This window comes from Lissotriton vulgaris, chromosome 1_1 (assembly GCF_964263255.1).
Source record: "Lissotriton vulgaris chromosome 1_1, aLisVul1.2, whole genome shotgun sequence".
Lineage (NCBI taxonomy): Eukaryota > Metazoa > Chordata > Amphibia > Caudata > Salamandridae > Lissotriton > Lissotriton vulgaris.
In genome coordinates, this window is record NC_141685.1 from 2,000,700,472 (window position 1) to 2,000,721,272 (window position 20,801).

Genomic DNA, 20,801 nt, shown 5'->3' on the forward strand with positions numbered 1-20,801 from the left:
CGACGGTGCATGATGGCTCACGAATGGCGTCTGAACTCGCATGTGGGGAGAACCTTGGTTAGATCTATTCGCCACAGAAGAGAACGTGCGATGTCATCAGTTCTGCGCGTTGGAATTTCCATGGCGGCACTCGCTTGGAGGACCTTTGATCTGTTGTGTGCCTTTCCGCCTATACCACTTCTGCCCAGAGTGCTGAAGAAGATCAGACGCGACCGGGCCCAAGTTATCCTTGTGGCTCCGGACTGAGCACAAAGATACTGGTATCCCGAGTTACTCAGTATGTCTGTTGGTCCCCCAGTTCGTCTGCCTCTTCAGGAGGACCTTCTGTCGCAGCAGCAGGGGACGGTCCACCACCCGAACCTGTCCAGTCTCTACTTACATGCGTGGAGATTGAGCGGCGGCAGTTGAGGCCATTTGACTTGCCTCCTGAATTCTGTACTGTGATTCTGGCAGCTAGGCGTCCCTCCACAAAATCGGTATACGCCTGCAGGTAGAACAAATTTGTGGCATGGTGCACAGCAAAGGCTCTGGATCCCCTTTCTGCATCTCTTTCAGAGGTTCTCCTCTTTCTTCTTTCTCTAGCCCAGCAGGGCTCTGCTCTGGGCATTTACAAGGGCTACCTTTCTGCCCTTTCAGCCTTTTTAAGGCTACCTGATCAGCCATCTTTGTTCAAGTCCCCAATCGTAAATAGGTTTTTGAAGGGCATCACACACATGTTCCCCCCCCTGTTCCATTCGTGATGCCTCAGTGGGACTTGAACCTTGTTCTTACCTATCTGATGTGTGTTCCCTTTAAGCCACTTCATAACTGTCCACTTCGCCTTCTTACTCTGAAGACTGCCTTCCTGGTTGACATCACCTCTGCCAGGAGAGTGAGTGAGCTGCAGGCTCTTTCTTCTAAACCTCCTTTCCTTTCTGTCCATCCGGACAAGGTTGTGTTGTGCACAAGACCCTCTTTCATGCCCAAGTTTGTCACAGCCTTCCAAATCGGGCAGTCCATCTCCTTGCCCACCTTCTTTCCGCCTCCGCATCCCTCAAAGGAGGAAGAGCGGCTCCACCGTCTGGACCCAAAACGTGCGCTCTCATTTTATCTGGATCGCACACGCCAGTTCCGGGTGGATGACCAACTCTTTGTTGGTTACGTGGGCGCTAAGAAGGGACGGGCGGTACACAAGCGGACCATCTCTCGGTGGGTCCTGTTGTGTATCAAGGCATGCAACTCCTTGGCTAAGAAGGAACCTCCTGTTGGGCTGAGGGCCCATTCCACTCGGGCCACGGCGGCTACTACTGCCCTGGGTCGGGGAGTCCCCTTGCAGGACATTTGTCAGGCAGCTAAGTGGGCCTCGCTGCACACTTTTGCAAGACACTACTGCCTGGACAGTCAGGTCCGGAGGGATGGCTTCTTTGGCCGTTCCGTCCTCCAGGACTATCTGGTGTGATTATTGGTTCGCAGACCCACCACTGGGGTTGGTATTGCTGGGGTGTCTATTCTAAGGTAAGGAATCTAATAGTAACCTGTTTCTTTCAAATTAACAAGTTACTTACCTTCGGTAACGATATATCTGGAAGAAACAGTAGTTAGTATTAGATTCCTTACCGCCCCACCCATCCTACCCGTTCTGCTAACTGATATCTAGGGTTAAGGTCTTCCCCTTTCAGGGCCCTAGTTTCATGGCACCAGTGTTAGTTTTTATCATGGCTCTGCGTTTCTGGCGCGGAAAAGCTGTGTATAAGAACTGACGTCAGCGCGCGAGGGCGGCGTCCAAGTACTCCGGCGACATCATCCCGGCGCAAACGACGCCGACGACGGACCCGGAGCCGCAGACAACGCCTACCGACGCGCAGGGGTACTGCTACGCAAAAGTTTCCGGATCCAGTCTGATGCCTGGGGATATTCTAAGGTAAGGAATCTAATACTAACTACTGTTTCTTCCAGATATATCGTTACCGAAGGTAAGTAACCTGTTCAACAGTCTTCTTTCTCAAGCATTGGAAATGAACTGCTACAATCGTAATACTGGTTATAAAATACAAGGCATATAATACGAACAGTATCATAAAGTAGTACTGTAAAAGCATGATATGGCTTCTAAGCCATAAATTGCCTAAAACGTATAAAATACATACAGTAATAAATAATGGTGCTTCTAAAATACGCCTACCCCGGTGTACCTAACCTAAGTCTAGTACTAGGGAAGAAGTAAGTGAGGAGTAGCTTAAGTTTAGTAGTTCTCTGCCAGGAATCTATTCCAAGAATTCTCTAAGAGGTCTAATCAGCTCCGTACCTTGGTTTTAGAATGAAGGAGGTCTTGTATCTCTCTCTCAGGACTCGATTTCCCAGATACCTGCAAGGGTAAGCTGGAAACACTGGAGCTGGATTTCTCGGCAAGAGAAAAGACAGCGTCTCTTTCAGTGCGTCAGCTGGAGGGTCGGCTTCCTTCGGCACTTGCTGCTGCAGGGCGTCGGGCAAGTAGATAGTCGATCTGCTCCAAACCACTGTGTGTTTGTCTGGGCAAACAAAGGCATATTTATACTTTCAAGGTGCCAAGTTTGATGCGTGTTTAGACTTAATAACGTCACTCAAAGGCTAAATTCTTGGAAAACGCTAGGAGTTCTTGGAGAACTTAATATTCAAGCAGGGGGAAGTTCATAGCTGCTGAAGGCGGGTTTTTCCAAGAAATTGTAGTTAATTTTCGGAACTTAGTGGAAGTAGCCATGCCGTATTTGGGCAGTATGGCTTAGGCCAAATATGGTAGTGATTTCTATCCCTATATAAGGATATGATAAAGTATACCTATATAAGGGCATGAATTGGGAAAAGTACACTAGGGTCCTAGATTCGTTTACAACACTATCTGTCTATCGTTTACCTCAGGGAAGTCAACCGCTTCCCCTGTAAGATGTTAAGCTTGGCTCAGGTGTGGTCTGTCCTTCAGCCTGGAGACTGGATGGTAGCATTGGACTTGCAGGACGCTTACTTTCACATCCCCGTCCTGCCGGCCCACCGGCGTTACCTACGGTTCACTGTATGCCACAGGCATTTTCAGTTTACCGTGCTCCCCTTTGGCCTTACCAGCGCCCCTCGAGTGTTCACGAAAGTGATGGCAGTGATAGCAGCTCATCTGCGCAGATCAGGGGTTCCAGTCTTTCCCTATCTCAACGACTGGCTATTGAAGGTGGGCTTGCCCCATGCAGTCTTCTCCCACCTCCAGAACACGCCGGACCTCCTGTATTTGCTGTGGTTCACTATCAACGTGCCGAAGTCACGCCTGACTTGCTCTCAGAAGCTCCTTTTCATTGGAGCGGTTCTGGACACAATGCAGTTTCGGGCTTATCCTCCAGAGCAGCAAATCTGGGCTATTCGGGCTGTGATTCCGATCTTTCAGCTTCTATCTTGGGTTTCGGTCTGATTGGCCCTGAGGCTGCTGGGCCACATGGCCTCCTGCATCCTGCTGGTACATCACGCCAGGTGGCATTAATGGGCTCTGCAGTGGGACCTGAAGTTCCAGTGAGCACAACATCAGGGGAATCTGTCCGCGTTTATATCTCAGAGGGCACTGCACGACAATTGCAGTGGTTGCTACGGAACCAGGATTGGGTCAACAATAGATGCCTCTCCCTTTCCCAACTGGAGTTCAGTGGTGATGGATGCATCACTTCTGGGGTGGGGGGCCACAAGAGGGAGGCGGAGATCTGAGGCTTCTGGTCTCCGGCAGAGTCCTGGCTTCACATCAACCCCCTGGAGCTCCGGGCGATCCGTCTTGCGCTGAAGGCCTTACTTCCGTCTGTCCGGGGAAGAGTAGTGCAGGTGTTCATGAACAACACCACCGCCCTGTGGTACTGCAACAAACTGAGTGGGGGTGTGGACCCTACGTCAAGAGGCTCTCCTTCTCTGGACATGGCTGGAACATCAGGGCGTATCCCTGGTGGTTCAACACCTGGCAGTTTCACTCAACGCCAGGGTGGACGAACTCAGCCGCAGGTGCATGATGGATCATGAATGCCAACTTCACTCTTTCGGCAGTGGGGAGAGCCTTGGTTAGATCTATTCGCCACTGAGGAGAACACGCAATGTCAGAAATTATGATTGTTGGAATTTCTAAGGCGACACTTTGCGAGAAGAGTTGCAGTCTTCTATATGCCTTTCTGCCTATACCACTTCTGTCCAGAGGGCTAAAGAAGATCAAGCGTGACCCTGCCCAGTCATTTTTGTGACTCCGTATTGGGCACGAAGAGTCTGGTATCCCGAGCTGTTACACATAGCCATCAATCTGACTGCCTCTTTGGGAGGATCTTCAATCGCAGCAGCAGGGGGCAGTCCTCCACCCGATCCTGTCCAGCTTCCACCTCCTTGCGTGGAGATTTAGCGGCGACAGTTGAAAGTCTTCGATCCTCCTCCCGAAGTCTGGGATGTTATCTTGACAGCCAGGCGTCCCTCCACTAAGACGGTATACTCCAGGTAGAACAAATTTGTGGCGTGGTGCACAGCAAAGGCTGTGGATCCCCTTTCTGCCCCTCTTTCTGAGGTTCTCTTGTTCCTCCTTTCTTTGGGCAAGCAGGGCTCTGATCTGGGCACTCTTAAGGGCTATCTCTCAGCCATTTCATCCTTTCTTAGGCTTCCGGATCAGCCATCTCTTTTCAAGTCCCCTGTTGTAAATCGCTTTCTTAAGGCCAATACTCATCTTTTTCCTCCTGTTCCCTTCGTAATGCCACCGTGGGACTTGAACTTGGTTCTTACTTTTTTTATGTGCGCTCCCTTTGAGCTGCTACATAACTGTCCTCTCAGACTTTTCACTTTAAAGACTGCCTTTCTGGTTGCCATCACTTCTGCTCACAGAGTGAGTGAGCTCCAGGCCCTTTCCAAAACCTCCTTTTCTAGCGGTTCATCCAGACAAGGTTGTCCTTCGAACTCGACCCTCTTTTCTTCCTAAAGTGGTTACTTCTTTCCATATTGGTTAAACCATCACTTTGCCCATCTTCTTTCCGCATCCTTCTAAGGAGGAAGAGAGGCTCCACCTCTTTGATCCAAAACATGTGCCAAGCAATTCCAGGTGGATGGCCAGCTCTTTGTTGGCTACGTGGGCGCCAAAAAATGTCGGATCGTGCAGAAACTGTCAATCTATAGGTGGGTCGTTTTGTGCATTAATGCTTGCTTCTCTGGCAAAGAAGGAGCCTCCAGTGTGATTGCGTGCTCATTCCACCAGGGTGACGGCAGCTGCCACTGCTTTGGGACAGGGAGTCCCCCTCATTGACATCTGTCATGCACCTACGTCTGCATCTCTGCACACGTTCACAGAACACTACTACCTGGACAGCCAAGTCCGGAAAGACTGCTTCTTTGGCTGTTCTGTTCTGCAGGACTTTCTGGTGTGAACTTGGTTCCGGGGTCGGTATTGCTGGGATATCTATTCTAATGGTAAGGAATCAATAACTAATTGTCTCTTTCAGATGAACAGTTACTTACCTTCGGTTATGATATATCTGTAAGAGACATAGATGAATTTTAGATTCCCTACCCCCACACCCATCCTCCCCGTTCTTCGAGCTGACTGCTAGGGTCAGGGAATCCATTTCAGGGCCCTAGTTTTGTGAACCAGTGGCTTGTGTCTTGCATGGCTCTGCGCTTCTGGCGTGGAAAATGATGTAAAAGAACTGACTTCAGAGCGCGAGGGCGGCGTCTAAGTAGCTACCGCAATGTCATCCCGGCGACCAAGACGCCAACCAGTAACGCGGAGCCGACTGGCACCACCTTTCGGCGCTTCAGGGTACTGATGATGAAAAAATTCCTCTGATCCAGTCTTACGCCTAGGGGTAATTCTACAGGTAAGGAATCTATAACTGATCTAGGTCTCTTACAGATATATTGTAACTGAAAGTAGGTAACTTGTTCTTTAATGGCATCTTTATTGCTCATTACTTTGTAGCCTAAGTTTACTGCGGATCATTTTGCTTAGGTGGTGTGTTGCTGGAGTTGCTTTTGGGTAGGTCTCACCTTCTTAGAGGTTGCTCCTGTTGCACTCTCCTACTGTTTGGTGCAGAGCTTTGCATCTTGATTGGTTTTCTCAGCAGGTAGGCCCTTCGCACTCCACAGTCACCAAACTGTCATTTCCTTGTGTCTCAGCCTCTATGTACCCAGGTGCAGGTCTTGACTGTCATAATTGAAGTGGGGTTACCAACTCTACTCCTGCCAGGGCTTCCGACCACCTTAAAAAAATAGCTAATTAGTACACATTAGTTAAAAAAAATAACATCCATACATATTAGCTTTGTATTTATTTGTTTGAATGTCTTATGATTGTGCTAATGTGAAGTTTGATACCTGTTGTGTATTAAATTATTTAAATTGAAGTTTATAAGCTTAGAATCTCGTAAAATCTCACTTATTGCACATGCATTTATCACCAAATTCCCTTAATTTAGTTATTTTTCAAGTGCTGTTCTGCTTGACATGCTTAAGCCAACAGTTTGAAATATGTATTTTCTTTTCAGCGATATGTATGGTGGAAGAAATCTCTAGAGATCTGGACAAAGGATCACCCGTTCCCCATTGATATTGATTACATGATCAGCGATACATTAGAGCTGTTGCGGCCAAAGATCAAACTCTGCAACTCCCTGGAAGATGCAATGAGACAGGTTCAGGATCTAGAGCAAGAGTTTTTGATCAAATTAGGTAAAAATATATCTTCGAACTAATTGGTGTGTTAAACAGTAATTTATGTGCAATTTTTTCAAGTTTTAAGCCAGTTTTATTCAACTCATTTTAGAGGAACCTATCCACATAAACACAATTTTAAGAGTTTCCGTCTTCTGCCTACATAGGTAAGAAACCACTTCCTGTAAATTTGAGTATATACTGATTTGATAGCACTGCAAGCCCCATTGATCCCCAGTGAAGGATCAAAATGGAGAGAGAATAGCACGATTATACACTAAATACACTAAGGTAAAATTCCCGCCCATCACTCTTGGAGGGGGTCTCAGATTATTATCCAAGTTGCCCCTCACCATACTCAAATTCCAAACGGAAATAGTATTCCCAGTCAATGTCACCCATTATCTGTATGTAGGCAAGGTCTCTTAAAAGACCTTTGCTGAATCAACCCCTCCACTGACACCACCAGCCCTGTTTATGCAAGAATATACTATATCTATTCTATATCTGTGAAATAAATGTCTTCCTAGACAGGGCTACAGGACTCCGAGCTGGAAAGAGAAATTGCTGAGCATTCTCGGCAACAAGTGTTTGCTTATTATTACCACTTTAAAAAGTTTCTTTGAATTCCGCAATAATCATTGCCACTATTACTGAACCACCAGTTTCAGAGTCATTGCACCAAGTCCTCTGTGGAAACCTGTAAGGGCTCCTACCATCAGTACCATCACTACCTTCATTCTGCGTCACCAAAAACTTGACTTGGTATATGCAGGCGATTCAGATTAAATATGTACAGGGTCTTCCTGTACTCTTAAGTCCAGATTCCCTCTTCCGGGGTCTAGACATTCTATTTCAATTCCAGCAGGTTAATGCCCTAAATTGCTTCGACCCTAAATGGCACTAAGTTCTGCTCCGGATAGCCCATTTTCTGCATCTGCTCCTAAAGAGATCACCATTTGCTAACTCCCTTTCCTGGCTGCTTTTCCATCACCACCACTTGTCCTGAGAGCCCTTAGATTGTCCCCTCTACAGCAAATTCAGTGGATATTGTTTTCTCCACCCAGTTTTGAGCCAAAGCATTGAGTGCAGGATGGTTTTCTTACCTTATGTGGTGCTCCACATCTGTGGCCTTTGCCTCTCTTTCATTATGAGAATCATCTCTCATTCCTCTTCAAGGCTAAAATAACTCTTCCTCGAGACTCCCTTAATTCAACATACTGCCAACAGATTTTCAAGTCTGATCTAGAGATGTATTGAGCTAACACCTGTGTTCAGGTGTGTATGGATGCACGCTGCGCTGGTTGCCCAGAGACAACCCTTGGTGCTGCTCTTTAAGGAAGTTAAAAGGTCAAATTCCCTTCTTGATCCTTGCATAGCCCTCTGTTTTTAAATTGCCATTAACTGCGACTACTGAATTTATGATCTGCTTTTTCTTGGCTATGTTGGTTTCAAGAAAGGCAAAGTGATTCAAAAGCAGACCATTTCTCAATGGATCATGTTGTGCTAGTTAGCGCATCAAGGTCCATACGCCAAGTCAAATCCTTCTTGGATTTATGTGCTCACCTGCTAGTGCATTAGAGAAATTACAAGTTTGTGGATTCAGTTTTGTGCCTGGAATTATTCAATGATTTGAGGAATCTACTGGTAGGTCCAGTACAAACCAGAAATATTCTCATCCAATGTAGAAGACTTAATCAATTAGAATATCCAGAACTCTTATTTTTTTTGTTATAAAAAGCACCTGGATCTGCCTCTTAAAAGTAAAAAGTCCTCTAAAAATGCACCAAAAAAGCATTCATAGCACTTTCTACACAGATGGCAGGAAATTTCTGCTTCATAGAGGCAGAGTTTGTGCCTGAACCTTGTTTGATAGAAGCCTCTCATGCAGAATGGAGAACAGTCCCAAGGATACATAGTTTTTGAGGACATCAACGACTGTTCTCTGGCTGTGGGTTCTGACTCGATGAGTGCCCCCATCGAAGGATTTACTTTTGATGATGATGAAGACCCATGGGGTCAGCGGTGATAAACACCCCATTAACGGTGACTTACCCATCGGCACAGATGCTGTTGATGATAGCAGCTACACTGATGATACCTTCTATGACCATGGCACAAGACTGCAGTATACCAACTTCGCTACAAGTTCTATTGCCTCTTACTCCAATTCACCCTTTTCCATTGAAAGTCTCCTCTTAACTACTAATCCATATTATGTATTCAGAGCTGGAAGTAGTCATCATTGACCAGGAACTGCTGGATGCAGGCTTAAGCCCAGCCCAAACAGGATGCTCATCTCCTAAGTAATTAACCCACTAAAGAGGAATATTGACAATTGCCGGTTGATGAGGAAAAACCTGGAGTATGACTACCACCATGTAAGCTATGAGCGACCCTATGAGGTCAAAAGCACAGACGGGAGTCTCCTTGGATGCAGGTGTCTTTCTTAGTACCTTTCAGCAAATGATGGACACCTTCCAAACATGGTGCTGCAGCCTTACTGTATGGCTTTCCAGCACGTGCCCAAGCCTCTTATAACTCAGCAACATCTTCAGCTGCCACCATTGTAGCCCGTTGTGGCAGCACCTCCTGAGCCACCTCTAGATTCATCCCCTCTCCTCAACAACTGCCTCCACTTTTATGTCCAATAAATCCCACACTTCAAAATATGGGGGCGGATGGAGATCTGAGCGACAGTGCTTCGGGGAGGCACCAGAGAAAGAAGTTCCTACATTTTAACTGCTCCCTCCCGCAACATCACCCCCTTACAAGACCTTTGCAGCAATTTTTTGAAGTTATTTTCTAACAAAATCACTTACATTTACAGCAGCTTTCACCTCAACCGTGCCCAGTTATTATTACAACTGACCCTGACCTTGTGGCCTGCCGTCACCTCTTTTGAAATTACTGTTTTCATGAAGACCATCCGCGTGGGAGCTCCTTCTGAACCTTGCCCTCACCATGGACTACTACCTATCAGTGAAGCACTGACACTCATCCTCAGTGCTTTCAGTGACTCAGCCATTTTCCTAGACACCTGGAAACTAACCAACATCGTACCCCTGCTTAAAAAACCATTGGCAGCCCCAGCCACGTTTTCCAACTACAGGCACATCTCCCTCCTACCATACCTGGCAAAGGTCTTTGAGAAGCAAATCCACCAACGCCTCACCGACCACCTCAGCAACTACCAGCTCCTCAATGCCACGCAGTCTGGTTTCACAGTACATAAGCAGATGGTATTTATGTGATCCTTGACAGAGGAGACACAGCAGCGCTCAGACTCCTGCACTCTTCTGCAGCATTTTTTACAGTCTCACAAACCATCCTCATCAGGTGCCCTCATGAGATTGGCATCCAAGGACCTGCTCTCTGCTGGATCTGCTCCTTCTTATCGGATAGAATACAAGCTTTCAGCCTGGCACTGTACTCCTCAGATATTTACAACAAGGGGTGGTGAGGGACAGAGTCTCTGAATTAAACAGAATACTCTCACCAAGTCAAGAGATCAGGGCTAGATCCAACACCGTTTTTTAGCTCACTGCACCATCCCAGTTTCAGAACCTGGCTGTATGCAAATTAGTCTGTTCCTGTCCCAGTGCATGATGGGAACAGGGCAAACCAAACTACAAAAGCCAATTCTTACACTGGGAAGGAAACAAGCTACCGGGGACCGGTTTCTGGCATTTCAGCCTCTTCGGCCCGGCTTGCTTGAATCCTGATGGTGCAATGAGCAAGGGACTCACATCTGAGCATACCCTTCCACGCTTAGGGTGGACAAAAATATTTACAACAAGGGGTGGTGAGGGACAGAGTCTCTGAATTAAACAGAATACTCTCACCAAGTCAAGAGATCAGGGCTAGATCCAACACCGTTTTTTAGCTCACTGCACCATCCCAGTTTCAGAACCTGGCTGTATGCAAATTAGTCTGTTCCTGTCCCAGTGCATGATGGGAACAGGGCAAACCAAACTACAAAAGCCAATTCTTACACTGGGAAGGAAACAAGCTACCGGGGACCGGTTTCTGGCATTTCAGCCTCTTCGGCCCGGCTTGCTTGAATCCTGATGGTGCAATGAGCAAGGGACTCACATCTGAGCATACCCTTCCACGCTTAGGGTGGACAAAAATATTTACAACAAGGGGTGGTGAGGGACAGAGTCTCTGAATTAAACAGAATACTCTCACCAAGTCAAGAGATCAGGGCTAGATCCAACACCGTTTTTTAGCTCACTGCACCATCCCAGTTTCAGAACCTGGCTGTATGCAAATTAGTCTGTTCCTGTCCCAGTGCATGATGGGAACAGGGCAAACCAAACTACAAAAGCCAATTCTTACACTGGGAAGGAAACAAGCTACCGGGGACCGGTTTCTGGCATTTCAGCCTCTTCGGCCCGGCTTGCTTGAATCCTGATGGTGCAATGAGCAAGGGACTCACATCTGAGCATACCCTTCCACGCTTAGGGTGGACAAAAATATTTACAACAAGGGGTGGTGAGGGACAGAGTCTCTGAATTAAACAGAATACTCTCACCAAGTCAAGAGATCAGGGCTAGATCCAACACCGTTTTTTAGCTCACTGCACCATCCCAGTTTCAGAACCTGGCTGTATGCAAATTAGTCTGTTCCTGTCCCAGTGCATGATGGGAACAGGGCAAACCAAACTACAAAAGCCAATTCTTACACTGGGAAGGAAACAAGCTACCGGGGACCGGTTTCTGGCATTTCAGCCTCTTCGGCCCGGCTTGCTTGAATCCTGATGGTGCAATGAGCAAGGGACTCACATCTGAGCATACCCTTCCACGCTTAGGGTGGACAAAAATATTTACAACAAGGGGTGGTGAGGGACAGAGTCTCTGAATTAAACAGAATACTCTCACCAAGTCAAGAGATCAGGGCTAGATCCAACACCGTTTTTTAGCTCACTGCACCATCCCAGTTTCAGAACCTGGCTGTATGCAAATTAGTCTGTTCCTGTCCCAGTGCATGATGGGAACAGGGCAAACCAAACTACAAAAGCCAATTCTTACACTGGGAAGGAAACAAGCTACCGGGGACCGGTTTCTGGCATTTCAGCCTCTTCGGCCCGGCTTGCTTGAATCCTGATGGTGCAATGAGCAAGGGACTCACATCTGAGCATACCCTTCCACGCTTAGGGTGGACAAAAATATTTACAACAAGGGGTGGTGAGGGACAGAGTCTCTGAATTAAACAGAATACTCTCACCAAGTCAAGAGATCAGGGCTAGATCCAACACCGTTTTTTAGCTCACTGCACCATCCCAGTTTCAGAACCTGGCTGTATGCAAATTAGTCTGTTCCTGTCCCAGTGCATGATGGGAACAGGGCAAACCAAACTACAAAAGCCAATTCTTACACTGGGAAGGAAACAAGCTACCGGGGACCGGTTTCTGGCATTTCAGCCTCTTCGGCCCGGCTTGCTTGAATCCTGATGGTGCAATGAGCAAGGGACTGTACTCCTCAGAAGCCTGCAAACGTATCTGCGGCGTTCTTCAAGGTTCATCGCGCAGCCCCACCCTCTCCAACACATAAAGATGCCTCTGACCAATTGCATCTGCCCACACATCAACATCCTCTCTTACGCAGACGACGCACAACTTGTACTCGCCCTCTCAAACTCCCAACACAAGAAACCAGTTCAAAGCCTTCATGCCTGGAGTCGCTAACTGGATGAAGGCCAATTGTCTCAAGCTCAATACAGACACGACAGTAGTAGTGATCTTCGGCATGAACATCTTACCATAGGAATCCAACTAGTGTCTGGCCAACCTCAGACCCACATCCAGAACCCCATACCAGAAACCTCAGAATAATCATTAAGAGCCAACTGGACTGCACAAGTCAATGCCGCCACTAAATCCTGCTTCCACTCCCTGAAGATGCTGGCTCCCAGCAACAAAAAGAAAAGTGTTACTCATGCCTTACCAGCAAGTTGGATGATGGGAATACCCTTTATGCCGGGATCACCAAGCAACTCGCTAAAAGACTACAGACCATCCAGAACTCTTCAGCCAGACTCCTCCTCAACCTCCCACACAGAACTCGCATTACACTACACCTCAGGGAACTAAACTGACTTCTGATATGCAAATGTACTCAATTCGAACTCCTCGCTCACTCACACACACACACACACGCATACACACACACACACACACACACACACACACACACACACACACACTCATTAAAGGCACTACACAACCTATGCCCCACCTACCTGATTAGTCACATTTCCTACCACCAACCATCCAGACACCACTGCTCCATACTTCAAGGACTTCTACACACCAACATCCCACGCATACATTGAACCAGTTCAGGAAGGCGAGCGTTCTCTTACATCACTCCTAAAGCATGGAACGACTTGCATAGCCACATCAGAGCCTCCTCCTCTCTTCTTTAAGAAGCTGAAGACCTGGCTTTTCAATTAACCAATCTTCCAGCGGATGGTTTCTTGAGCTAGGCACAAGCACCTTCCTAGAGCCAGAATAGCCATGCGGATAATAGTGCGCTTTACAAATGCACAAAACACAACTCGCATTTCAGTGGTCACTCCATAACTGAGGTCACCTCTGGATGATCTTGTTCCCTTTTATGCTCTATTTGAGAGAGCAGCCATAAAGTTTTGCCTACCTATCTTAACAGTGGAGAATGATGCTGTTTTCATGACTTAAAGTAACAGCAGAAGTCTGTCAAGTCAATCCCCATTCTTGGATTCATCAGGGAGGAAGTATTAAAATGTATTAAGACACTAAGTAATGTCTCAAGCATTAATTGTTCATTTGGAGGAACTACAGTGAGAGGCATATGGGGCGATGCGAGTGTCATTTGGTGCCTCGAACAAGCTCCCGTGTGGTGATTTCCAGGAAGCTCCACCACTTGCCTGCATATTAAACCATCAACTGACCGGTTCATCATGACTATGCATGCCTTTATGGAAGCTTTGTGGCTCACATGTTGGAGCTAGCCTCAAAGGACATGTTGTTGGAAGATAAGTCCTTCCATGTAAATGTATTGTAGCTGTGGTCTATCTAGTTAGGTCTACAGGTGTTTCTACATCGACTAGCGAACCAGGCTATTCAGATCCAAGCAGGCACAAGATCCTGCATCCTTTCGGAGGAGACACAACTCATGGGACTGGTCAATAGCAATATGGCTTGACCGTTCTTTGGCTCATCTACCAGGGATTCATATGATCAAGCTCTCATTTGCTACTTGTGGAATAGCGGTACAAAAGGGGGTGGTGATGGACGGAGCATCTGAATCAATCAAACACTCACACCCAGTCAAAAGATCTGGGTTTAATCCATCACCGTTCTTTAGCCCACTGTGCCACCCCAGTTCAGACATGGCTGTATGCAAATCAGTTTGACCCAGTTTGTCCAGCCCGAACTGCCAAGCCATGTCTTCCCTGGACTGGAAGCAAGCTTCCGAGGACCGGTTTCTGGCATTCCAGCCGTCTTCATCCCGGCTTGCTTGAATCCAGTGGCAAAGTGAGCAAGGGACTCACGTCTGAGCATACCCTGCCACACTTATGGCGGCCGAAAGCAGTACAATGCCAGAAACCGTTCCTCGGAAGCTTGTTTCCGGTCCAGGGAAGACATGGCTTGGCAGTTCGGGCTGGACTGTTCCCATGAGGCACAGGGTCAAACTGATTTGCATTTAGCCATGTCTGAACTGGGGTGGCAGAGTGGGCTAAAGAACGGTGATGGATTAAACCCAGATCCTTTAACTGGGTGTGCGTGTTTGATTGATTCAGATGCTCCGTCCATTACCACCCCCTTTTGTACTACTTGTGGAATAGCCACAAGTGGGAACACCACAACAAACCACTCCAAAAAGTCTTCAAGAAAAGTGTTCCTACATTATGATGACCATGCACTTCAATGTCCATAGAAGTGCACTGCATTTATTGGATTTAAGCAGATTCTTCAGATTTCACATGGACCAAAGATATATTTTCCTTTTTTTAACCTTTATTTTTTCAGTTTTGTATTAAACAGACAGCAGTAGTTGAAATACAAGTCATAGAGCATAGTGGGCATATTACAGAAAGAGATATTGATAACCAAGCATCCCATGCATGATTTCTGAGAGCCCAACCCAGAAATAGTATCTGCTAACACATAGGCACGCCAAGATGTTCGAAACCTCTATGTGGAGTCCACTTCACCATCCCCATGAGATCCAACATCCCCATCGTCGGCCATGCTATCACTGTCTGAGGAGGCTGCAGTGGTCTCAGGAACTAGGATGTGTCGCAGAGGTTCCTCCATACTGCGAGGTCCTGAACAACCTTGTTGTCTCACCTACTTAGCTCTATGTGAGATCCCTCAGCTAATGGCCATTCCTGTATATCACTAAGTCAAAGGTCAAAGTTAGGTGCTCTTCGTCCCATCAGATGATGGCGGTCCTGCGTCTGGCCGAAACTAGTGCCAGTTGCAGAAATTTCAAGGCCAACTTCCTGCACTTTGGAGGTTTAATGTTGCCCAGTAGGCAGCTAAGCAGTGTAAGTTCAAGGTGCAGGCACACATTCGTCTTTAAATCTGTTACCACAAGCTCCAAAAGCATTGCACCGCCATTCTACAAAGAAAAAGCCTGCCCCACTATAACTGTATTTCAGGATCCGTCCCATTGGGAAGAGGCCATACGGTGTAGGCCTTTAGGTGTAAGGTAGGTCATGTGCAGGAAATTATAGTGAACTAGCTTAAAGTGGGCATTACAGTGTGTGTGAGGTCATTGACTAGCGAACAGTCCCCATTATCCAGTTGTACATCCATGTTGCCAAATGCCATGCGTGTGCGTGGGCATGACGTCCATTTGCATTGCCTTATATAACAGTGTTATCAAGTGGCAGCCTGAACCGCAGGACAATAGTGTCAAAAGTATGTGTGGGTCTGGGTTCAGCGGGAAAAGGGGGCCAGGTCTCCTTACCTATGTCAGGCAAGCTGGCCTTGTGTAGAAAATGCTCAGGGCCAAGTGTAAATATGAGACAGGCTTCCTCGAATGATATGAAGGTCCCTCCAAGTTCCAGATCCCCAAGGTTAGCACACATACTGTGTGCCATATCTGAAAGAGAAACGTTAGTGACAGATTCCTTACCTTAGAATATCCCCAGGCGTCAGACTGGATCCGGAAAATTTTGCGTAGCAATACCCCTGCGCGCCGGCAGACGTCGTCCGCGTCCGTCGTCGGCGTTGTTAGCGCCGGAATGGCGTCGTCTGAGTACTTAGACGCCGCCCATGTGCGCTGACGTCCGTTCTTCTTTTTTCCGCTAGTGCAGATCCGGAGAAGCTCTACCCCTTAGTCTTTTTTTACTAAACTTTTTGATCTTTTTGATCATTTCTCTACTCGAATCTTCGACTCCTACGGTGCCGGTAGGGATGCCCGGGTTTCAACCCTGTTCCAGGTGCGACCGACTGATGTCGGTTACCTACCCCCATCGTCGGTGCCTCAAGTCTTTAGGCCTCGACCACGACGACCGCACCGGCTCCGACTGCCGGGCCTGACGTCTAAAGCTAGGCGGGAGCGGTCCCGCAAGCGACTGGAACTCCGGCAGTCAGCCCTGTGCCGCTCCAGGTCCCGGTCCACAGGAGGTCGAGGGACGGGTCACGGGGGGGGGGGACATCGGTCGTCAGGATCCAAGTCCTCAGGTAAGAGGCATGAGAGGTTCCTCCGACCCACCCCGACGCTCGCGCGATGCGACCGGGGGTTTGGGTGACACCACCCACGCGGCTCCGACGGAGTCGCAGACGTTGCCGCCTGCCCCACACCTTCGGGTCCCTGGGTCTGACGTGACGCCTGAGGAGATCGAGCGGTACCTCATGGCCATGAAGTCCCTCCCTCCTCTGCCGGGTTCTGTGGGGCCTCCGGGCCCAACGGCCCCGGCTGGAGGGCCAAGCGGGTCGGGTGCTTCGGCCCCAACTCAGTCGGGTGCTTCGGCCCCAGCGCCACAGGCCCTCCCTGGATCCGCTTCCGGATCCGGGTCGTCGCCGGTCGACCTCATGACCTCCCCGGCGCCTGCTATGGGCGCCATCCCCGATCCTACCCTCGGTCCGGTTCCGGCGCCGGAGCGGCGCCGCTGGGCGCCGCTACCGACAGCCTTTGGGGATTTCTATTTCCATGAACTGGCCCCATTTGTTGACCTGAATGTAGGAGAGTAGGGTCTGCAATCCTATGATCACCCAGATTTTTTGCTTTTGTTTCACTGGTTTACGATTTTCTCTGGCTGTGGGCCTGCCAATCAGACCCACAGCCTGGCTGTTCTCTCTCTAAACTACCACATGTACCCTAGGTGCATTTACCAATTGGTACTGGGCCACCTTATCAGATCCTGTAACTCAGGGCATAAGTGTACCCAGGGCCTACCAGGGGCTGAAGCATGTATTATGCCACCCCTGGCTGGCCTCCTAAATTTGACACAACTGGCTGCATGACAGCTGGGGCAAAGTCGTGTAATCACCCTTTGCTGTAGATATAGTATAACTATATCTAACCCTAAAAATGGACACACAGATTCCTATCAGTCACTCCTATGGCAGGCCTTGACAATCCTGAAGGCAGAGTGCTTGGAATCGTGTGAGATGGTGCTCTGGCATGAGCTGAGCCTGTCTGCAGCTTGCGGAACCAAGTCCTAATAGCTGTTCCATGATAACGCATACCATATACTCTTAAGTGCATTATAATCCTCGCGGTTAAATGCTATCTTTGGTATTGCTTTATCAAAACATGTCGAGTAAGGTGTCATACGAATTGGAATACTAACCCCTCGCCAATTCTGGCGACGGGGTTAGCATTCCACCCTTCTAGAGGGACACGACATGTATGTAACTGTGAACCCCGGTTAAAGTTAAACGAAGCCTCATCTCCACAAAATGGACGCTGCCACCACAGACACGAGTCTGACCCCCTGCAGCTGGGAGTCCTTCCAGCGAGGGGAGCCAGGACAAAGGGTTTCCTGTCGAGGGCGGTGCTAGCACCGTCCCAGACAGGGTTTTGTGTATCCTGGGTAGGCAGAGCTTTTCAGGAAGGTGACTGCTGAGTGGCACCCCGGTGCTCACTACGCATAGGCCGGTCAGAACCAGTTCCAGGGGCACACCAGCCCCTGGCCTGGGGGAAGTCCGGCATGGGAGAGGGGTGTAACCACCCCCCTCCTAGTCCCACCCATAGGCAGGACCTAGTCACCGGGTCAGCCCCTTTTCTTAGTATAAAGATAGGAGCGGCCCCCTGTTCAAATTAGATCATCTTTGGAATCAAGACACGACTTTCTGCGAAAGGACATCAAGATTTCTTCTTCAAGATTCTCCCTTGTGGCTAAGGAGTAGTCACCCTGCATCAAGCGGGCACCATCCTAAGAACACTGCGGTCTGCTGCAAGTCCTTCCTCCGGAATCCGACTGCCCAGATCGACGAGACCCGGCTTCCCTGGCACCTCTGACCTCTACTCACCTCTACAGCCAAGCTGAGAACCGTTAGTGCGACGAGACCTCGAGGGACCGACGATCGCCAAGACTGCACGACTTCTTTGCAACAAGCCCACCATGTGCTCCACTGGTGAGTGCTTTGGGGTCCGAGAAGTCCCAACCCTGAGCAGCTCCAGCACCGAAGATCAGCCCTCCAGCATCTCCACGATCTGCGTGGGGCCCTTCTGCTTTTGCCTGCTCACCGCGCTGTGTGGCTACTAGCCGGCTGGCTTGTGGCCTTCTTCACGACGCCCGACGACATCACTGCTGCTGGTCTGGTTGCTCCAGACTGGTCCTTGCTTCCTTCTTCAAGAGAGGCACCCCGGACCCTCCTGGTCCACTCCAGACGCCATTTTGAGTCCACCGCGTGGGCTTGAATTTGCCAAGGCTTTGTTGCCCAATCCTGGGTCCAGTGACGCCGACAGCTTCATCCATCGTGGGACAGCTCGCTCCTCCATCCTGGTCGCCGACAACGCCTCCTGGTCCGTGAGATCTGCAGAGCACAGCGTCACCCACTCACCTAGTCGAGGTGACTACCATCCGGTGCCCTCCTGGTGCCACTTGACTACTGGCTAGTAGTCTCGAACTTGGTCCCCTCTGCTTTCAGGTGTCATCTATCTTCAAGATCCAGGCTTGGATCACTTCGAACTCTCTTCACTGGTCGCCTGCCAGCATCTTTCTTCCAGGCTCCTGGTCCGTCTACGAGGATTCCCGACGTCTTTTGAGACCTATGCGGCTGTAGCCCCTGGGCTAGGTAACTTCGGCATTTCGGTGCCCCAGCATAGCCTCACTATCCAAGGGTCAGAATCCACTTTCGTTTTCCTCCTGCCAGGTCGGGTTCGCCCGAGAACACTAACTCTGTGAAATCTAGCTACCATAGACTTTGTCCCGCATCACGCGTGAGAGTGCACACTCTGCACCCGAGTCCCCTAGGCCTCCTAGAAGTAATCTGAAGATTCTATAGTCAAGACCTAGCGATTCCAAAGCCTATTAGTACTGTACTTACCTGCTAGTAATTTCGCATTCCACTTTCAGAGTATATGGTTTTCCGTGCCCCTCGGGCATTTGTATATACTGTGCTAACTTAAGTATTTTCGTAAGAGTTTTGTTTTGTGCTTAGTACCCTGTCCTCATAAAGAGTACAGGGCTGTTGTGATTTTAATAAATACACTGTTTATTTTCATAACACTTGTGTGGTGTCCTTTCACCTGGTGTTCAAGGGGTATATGTGTGGTATAACAGCTGGCTTAACACGCCGTCTCGAGTCTTTAGCCTTAGACTGCTCGTATCCACGCTACTAGGATAGCTGGTCTATAAGGTTGACTTACAACCAATCATCAATAAGGGTTGCTGGACTGATACATAGTGTTCACTAGAATAGTGAGCACTGCATATCAGGCCACCTTCTCACATTGGTGAGCAGCGGTTGGGATTTGAGCTTGCTGTTGTTTTACCACACGTATCCTAAGAATATCTTGTTGAAAGATCACATAAGTACTTCGGGTACATATAACTTAGCTTAGAATACTCTGAGTTCTACTGAACCAGCTGTTGCAGCTCCTCAAGGCTTAGCACACCTTGGCTGCAACTCTTAGCAAGGGATCAGTAGGCAAACACATAGTGTAGGTAGGTGCATCACTTACACCACACTAGAAGCATGTCTAACCACGGAGAGTCTACTGAGACCCCTTCAGGTGGTTGAGGACCCTCCACAGGCCTCTTCTAGATATGCAGCCCTTAGCTTCAAGGAGATGAGACAAGTGTGTACCTCCAGTAAGCTAAAACAGGGGTCTAACCCCACAATCCCATTTCTGATTGGTCTCTTAGAGACTTATGATGCTAGAAAGGCTGAGAAACTTCTTAGCTCTTCTCATCCAGAAGGGGACATGCCAGCCCTAGAAGGAACCAGGGATGACCCAGATCTCATCCATCTCTCAGGTGAGGAGGATGATGATCAGGAGACATCTGGGGATGAGGCAGACAAAGGCCCAGAAGTAGTTAGTCAGCTAACTAGGGACAACTTAAGCAGGCATGAGAATGGTACTAGGAGAGCCCTTGGACCCCTCTCAGGCCAGCTTAACATTGGGAATGGACGAGTTAGGTCTCTATCAAGAGGCTCTGGCAGATCCATTCAAACCAATGGCTCTCAGAACTCTGCTGTGAGGAGGATGACTTCCCCCTCAGAGGAGAGTGTATGAAGCTAAAGAAAGGGCAGCCAATCTGATGATTGAAAGGGAAGAACTTGCCCTGGCCAAAGAGAGGCTTGCCTTTGCTAGAGAGCAACAGTTAAGTGGGGTAGCCCCCACTGGTGGCAGCAATGTACCTAGCAATAGGGAAAGGAGTTTTGATACAAAGCACCTGAATAAGATAGTGCCCCCCTTTAAACAAGGGGATGACATCCACAAATGGATAACTGCTTTGGAGAGGGCCTGCACTGTGCAGGGTGTTCCCCAAAGTCAGTGGGCAGCTATCTTGTGGCTCTCCTTTGAAGGTAAAGGTAGAGACAAGCTCCTCACTACAAGAGTTGAGGATGCTAACAATTACCAAGTCCTGAAGAATACACTGATTGATGGGTTTGGCCTAACCACTGAGCAGTACAGGTTGCTGTTCAGGGATACCCAGAAAACTCAGTCTCAGGATTGGTGTGATTTTGTAGATTG

At 48.6% G+C, this 20,801-nt stretch overlaps 1 protein-coding gene across 11 annotated transcripts in view; it reads left to right on the top strand.

The window, feature by feature from the left end:
* UPF2 (UPF2 regulator of nonsense mediated mRNA decay) overlaps nucleotides 1–20,801 on the top strand; it is a 1,606,401-nt gene that overhangs the window by 1,040,847 nt on the left and 544,753 nt on the right. For all 11 annotated transcript variants that reach the window (XM_086919968.1, XM_086919955.1, XM_086919976.1 and 8 more), the window contains one exon: nucleotides 6,489–6,672. In XM_086919968.1, coding sequence (XP_086776094.1) covers nucleotides 6,489–6,672 — 184 coding nt within the window. The remainder of the gene's footprint in view (nucleotides 1–6,488; nucleotides 6,673–20,801) is intronic.